At 38.9% G+C, this 5,436-nt stretch overlaps 1 protein-coding gene across 2 annotated transcripts in view; it reads right to left on the bottom strand.

Moving 5' to 3' along the window:
* Nucleotides 1–260: 260 nt before the first annotated feature.
* lmnb2 (lamin B2) overlaps nucleotides 261–5,436 on the bottom strand; it is a 15,573-nt gene continuing 10,397 nt past the window's right edge. For both annotated transcript variants that reach the window (XM_016473263.1, XM_016473262.1), the window contains exons 7-12: nucleotides 4,742–4,962; nucleotides 3,066–3,303; nucleotides 1,934–2,041; nucleotides 1,736–1,855; nucleotides 1,132–1,230; nucleotides 261–1,049 (exon numbers count right to left, since the gene is read on the bottom strand). In XM_016473263.1, the coding sequence (XP_016328749.1) occupies nucleotides 1,008–1,049; nucleotides 1,132–1,230; nucleotides 1,736–1,855; nucleotides 1,934–2,041; nucleotides 3,066–3,303; nucleotides 4,742–4,962 (828 nt within the window). In that variant the 3' untranslated portion in view covers nucleotides 261–1,007. The remainder of the gene's footprint in view (nucleotides 1,050–1,131; nucleotides 1,231–1,735; nucleotides 1,856–1,933; nucleotides 2,042–3,065; nucleotides 3,304–4,741; nucleotides 4,963–5,436) is intronic.

Here is a 5,436-nt window from a genome sequence, read left to right as displayed (position 1 = left end):
TGGATTTGACAACTAAAATAAAGGTTTTCGTTTATTCAGTCTCATGTTTGCAAATTGCGCAAAGCAAGCAAGAAACAAAGGAAAATTTGACAAGTCAAATTGGTTTCATGCGTCGTCCATTTCTTTGGTTAATCTGCACGAGCAGCTGTGCTTTTGTAAGAGTGTGCCGATTCGGATCCAATTTCAAAGCAGAATTCAACAACCATTTTTCACAAGCTAAATTCACTCAAATTTAACATTCAACACTACATTCAAACTGAATATTTGAATAAACTGAAAACGTTTTGAATATTTAAATGAACTTGAACTCCTTTGAATACTAAATTGAGTAGTCTTTTTACATTGTACTCATCAGAAAGCACTATTCTGGTTACCATTTGTGTTTGTTATATATTTAGGTTGAGCAGGGATCTCAAATGTCTCAGTCACTGATTCAAACATACATAACACTATGTAAAGCATGAATCAAAACACATGACGTTTAGACGGTCATTTAGAATAATCTAGTTTCGTTTCCACCCTGTTCATCTGGTTGGCGAAGCACAAAAACATAAGGTACACTAAGCGACAGCTGTCAGTTACGGGCTATAGTGCACTACAGAACAAAAATAATTCCCCCATTCATAACCCCACGGTGACGAGAAAATGCATGATTCATTGACATGAATATGCAGATTCGTTAGTCACCGGCTCGCACAGATACTCTCTAATTTCAGGTCCTTTGACTCATTCTCGGATGGCATTCGCCAACGGTACGTAATGGGATGTCGCTGCCGTTCTGAAGCGCTTCGACTCCTACGGGACGTCTGGAAAGACTATTCATTGATAAGCGGCGACTGAAAAATAGCATCGCAGCTCAAGATTAACTGGCTTTACAAATGAGGTCCGTACAAATAATGGATCGAGGGAGGGGCGTTATAAACTCATGATTCGAAAAATACAAAAGTAGTGGCTCTACAAAAAAGACTGAATCGTGGGAAGGAAAATACTAAAAGTGCGCGGCTCCATCACATGACGGCACATTCTCTGGATCGGGTCTTTGGATCGCCCTGGAAACAAGAGAATTTTGGTTAAGGATATAACTCAACATCTCAAGATCGCTGTTTTACATTAAGATCTTCTTTAACGAACCTGCTGATGGAAGAGATCTTCGTCTCCAAAGTCTCCCTCCTCGTCATCACCGTTCTCCATTTCTATCACGCTTTTAGTTACGGTTCGCTTTGCCACGTCCTGGAAACCAAAGTTCACGCTTCATAATTGGATTCAAAAACAAAGGAAAAGCCAGAAACATGTGACCCTGGAGCACAAAAGCAGTCTTAAGTCACTGGGGTATATTTGTAGCAATAGCCAACAATACATTGTATGGGTCAAAATTATCCATTTTTCTTTTATGCCAAAAATCATTAGGATATTAAATAAAGATCATGTTCCATGAAGATATTTTGTAAATTTCCTACCTAAAACTTCATTTTTGATTAGTAATACGCATTGCTAAGAACTTAATTTGGACAACTTTAAAGGTGATTTTCTCAATATTTTGATTTTTTTGCACCCTCAGATTCCAGGTTTTCAAATAGTTGTATCTCAGCCAAATATTGTCACATCCTAACAAACCAAACATCAATAGAAAGCTTACTTATTCAGCTTTCGGATGATGCATACATCTCAATTTCATAAATTGACCCTTATGACTGGTTTTGTGGTCCCGGGTCACATATGTTCTTATTCTTCATACCTCTCCGCTGGAATTGACCAGTAAGGTGAGGATCTTCTCTCCGGTGCCCCAAGAGCTCTGGCTCTTCCACAGCAGGTCTGAAGGAGGACTGTGGGACACGCCGGCATCGGCGCTCCACACCTTTCACAGAACCAACATTTTAACATTTAGTCAACGTACTGAGATGGATTTAAATGAAATACGGTCCTGTTCGCTTACCGTTACCGTCTGGCCGGCCTTCAGGACAAACTTGGGACTGAATTTATAGGTGATTTCCTCTCCATCGGCAATTTGTCTCTTTAGTCGCCAGCTGCCCAGAGAGTGATCCTAAATATGGAATAAAAAATAAATAAAAATGATATATGTTGTATGTGATGAAATACTTTTTTCCTTTGTTCTTTTGTAAAGCAAGGCACCACATGGTAAAAATATTAGCTAATAAACATCACAATACTATGGAAGCCTGTTTCTGCCATTGAATAAACAATAAATAAATAAATAAATAAAAAGGTAATTACGTCTCTCAGCATTTTGACTTTCAGAATCACAATTCTGAGAAAATAGCAATTCTGTGAAAAAGCCAGAATTGTGAGGTATTAAAAAAAAGTCAGAATTTCAAGTTTATCTCTCACATTTCTGACTTTATAACTCACAACTGTGAGTTTATATCTCGTAATTCTGTGAAAAAAAGTTATAATTGCTAGTTTATATCACATAAATGAGAAAAAAGCCAGAGGTCTCTGGCAATTGCAAGAAAAAAAAAAGTCAGAATTATGAGATAAGTCGCAATTACCCTTTTTTTTTTTTAATTCAGTGGCGGAAACGTGCTTCCATACCATACTTCCCCAGTTGATTGATTATGTTTTCTTAAATGTTATGTTTAAATATGTAAATGAGGCATTATCTAATTAAGTTTGCACTAATATGCATATATTTCCAGAACATAAATGGATTCCTTTTTGTCACTCCATAAATCAGAAAATACTGTCAAAAATCCAGAAAAATAGAAATGTAGGAATAAAATGTTATAAAATCAGGCGACTGATATATGAACAAACCCCTCTACAAAAAACCTTTAGTATATAGATAGAAATAAAACTTAAGTTTGGTGTAAGTGATGCTGAAGTGCAGAAAATAAATGTACTGCAATAACACTTAATGAGTATTTTAGACGTTTTCTTTCCACTAGTCAGAAAACAACACTTTATGAAAAGCCAACATTTCAAAACTGACCAACGCATGAGAGAAAACTGTGCTTTTACCTGTAGCGTCTTCCCCTTAAAACATAAAGTGAAACTTGTGCAAAGTGATGTATTTATTTTTCCCCAAAGACTCCCCATTGACCTTGTACCTTGTCAGAGTTGTTCCTGAGGGTCACCGATTTCCCCTCCAGGTCAATCTCCTCGATACTGACGCTGCCCGTGGCTTCGGCCTCCTGGCTGATCTGCACTTTAGGAGCCGCGGTGGACGCTTCCTCCAGCTCCACGCGCTTTCTCTTGGCGCGGGTGCTACGTGAAGACGTAGAAGTGCTGCTCGCTGTGGTGCGGGACACCGTGACCCGTGAGGACGGGCTGGGGGACAACTTCAGCCTGCAGGAGATGGGACGCACGTGTTAAATCGCGTATTATGATAGCAAAAAGTGAGCAAGAACAATAAATGGGCAACTGCACCATGAAAACGGTTGTTTATGCAACTACTCTGTCGTCTTACCTTTCCTTCCTATCATCTGTGCTCCAAATATCTCAACTGCAGACTATCTTTAACTCGTCCCAATCTTCAAGATGGTCTAGCTGCCTGCTGGTCTTCAAGTCTTTGTGCTAAATGAGCTCTCTGACCTCTCGTTTTTCGACAACGCCGCTATCGGTTCGCTCGCGCACGAGCGAGACACACAGTTATCATTCCAGCGTGACATTTTACAACCTACCTTACTCCTCCGGCACGCCGAGTGTGTCAAGTATGAAGCGCAAAAATGTGAAGTTTGACGAGCGTTTCTGAACAAGTTACGGACCACAGGTGTCCGTGAAGACGAACGATGATAATAACCAGCTGCCAGAACTCCATCAGCAGATGCAAAATGCTCAAAAACGCCTAGTTTGTGTGCATCGCTGACTTAAATGCTTGAATGCGTCACAAAACCAAGTGAGCTTCCTACCTTGATGGCGTTTTCTGCTGCAGGCTTGTCCAAACCTAGTAATCTGTGTGTTCAAACGTGTTTCAAAAGCTAACAAGCTGCCTAACAAGTCACCATTTGTAGAAAAGGTACAGCACTCTTAGGTTTTGAAGCATTTTAGACATTAGAAACGCGCTCCGATGTGTCTGATGCCCAATATGCTTTCTCAATAGGCAGCACTTTTGGCCACAGGCCTGTTTGAATGCGTTTCAAAGCCTAGCGAGCCAATTAGACAGCAATTTCAGACATAGGGCCCTATGAAATCAGTTTTTTTTTTTCTTTCTTTTTTTCCCAAATTCCATTTTTTTTCCGTTTTAATTTTTCTGGACTACTTTTTAAATGGTTAAATTAAATTTTATTAATCAAAAAGTATGTCTAATTGATTAGAATCATGGAACTTATACAATTTCACATCAAGTTTAACAAAAATTACATGTTTAGGGCTCTCACCATACGTTTTGTTACCAAATTCTGTTTTAACATTATTTAAATGCATAAAAACAACTTAATTTATTCAAATTGATTCTTACAATAGCCTTATGAATTTTGTGTGTTGTGTATTTAAGTTTTTCTGGTTATCAGAAAAATTAAACTATTTTTTGACAAACAAGGATTTGCTATTCAAATTAAAACATGGAAGAAATGTTTTGTGATTATTCCTTAAAAAATAAAGGGAAATTTTGTATACATTTAAATATACATTCAATTCTGTTTTTAATGACTGGATTCCGCATCGCAGAAATCATAGGGCCTTACAGACATTATTTAAAAGCTAAAAGCCTGGCAGCTCACTTGGCCTGCATTCCTGTCATTTGTTCATGACTTGAGTGACTCAAGCATGCGCTATAGACGCTCACCTGTCCTCCTCGCCCTCCAGCAGCTTCCTGTAGGCGTTGATCTCCATGTCCAGGGCCAGTTTGACGTCCAGCAGCTCCTGGTACTCGTTGAGCTGCTGCTGCATGCACTCCCTCAGCTCGGCCATCTCGCGCTCCTTGGCGTCCAGCTGTCGGCGGTACTTGTCCCGGTCGCTGGACAGCATGCTCTCCAGCTCGCGGATGCGCTCCTCTGCGGCAGATGCCTGCGAAGGGACAAAAACAGGTCGTGAATGACAGCTAGCAATTCACCGGATCATTTCTGCTGCTCAGCGTTACAACAGTGTGTTGTGCTTTCCTGTAAAAAAAAAACAAAAAAAAAACAGGCGTTTCAACTCGGACATTTAGACATCAGCTTTCGGGTTTCTGCAGATTTTGACGTTTAATCCCCCCCCCTCAAAAATTGAAAAATTTAGGAGCACTTAAAAAAAAACTGTAGGGGCTCAATGAAAATTGATCTTATTTATCGTTCTTAATAAACAGTTAAAATTTTATTTATTAGAATACAAAGGTTTTCAAAAAAATGTTTTGTGTTAAAATTGAATAATTATGTAATTATTTATAGGCCTTAAAACTTTAAAACCTTTATGACTTTATAACTTGATGTGCATCCCTATATACACATGTATGTATGTATGTGTATAAATACATATACACACACACACACACACACACACACA

This window comes from Sinocyclocheilus anshuiensis, unplaced genomic scaffold (genome assembly GCF_001515605.1).
Source record: "Sinocyclocheilus anshuiensis isolate Anshui unplaced genomic scaffold, SAMN03320099.WGS_v1.1 scaffold1406, whole genome shotgun sequence".
Classification (NCBI taxonomy): domain Eukaryota; kingdom Metazoa; phylum Chordata; class Actinopteri; order Cypriniformes; family Cyprinidae; genus Sinocyclocheilus; species Sinocyclocheilus anshuiensis.
The sequence above is the reverse complement of the archived record's forward strand: the minus strand, read 5'-3'. Positions and strand labels throughout refer to the sequence as shown.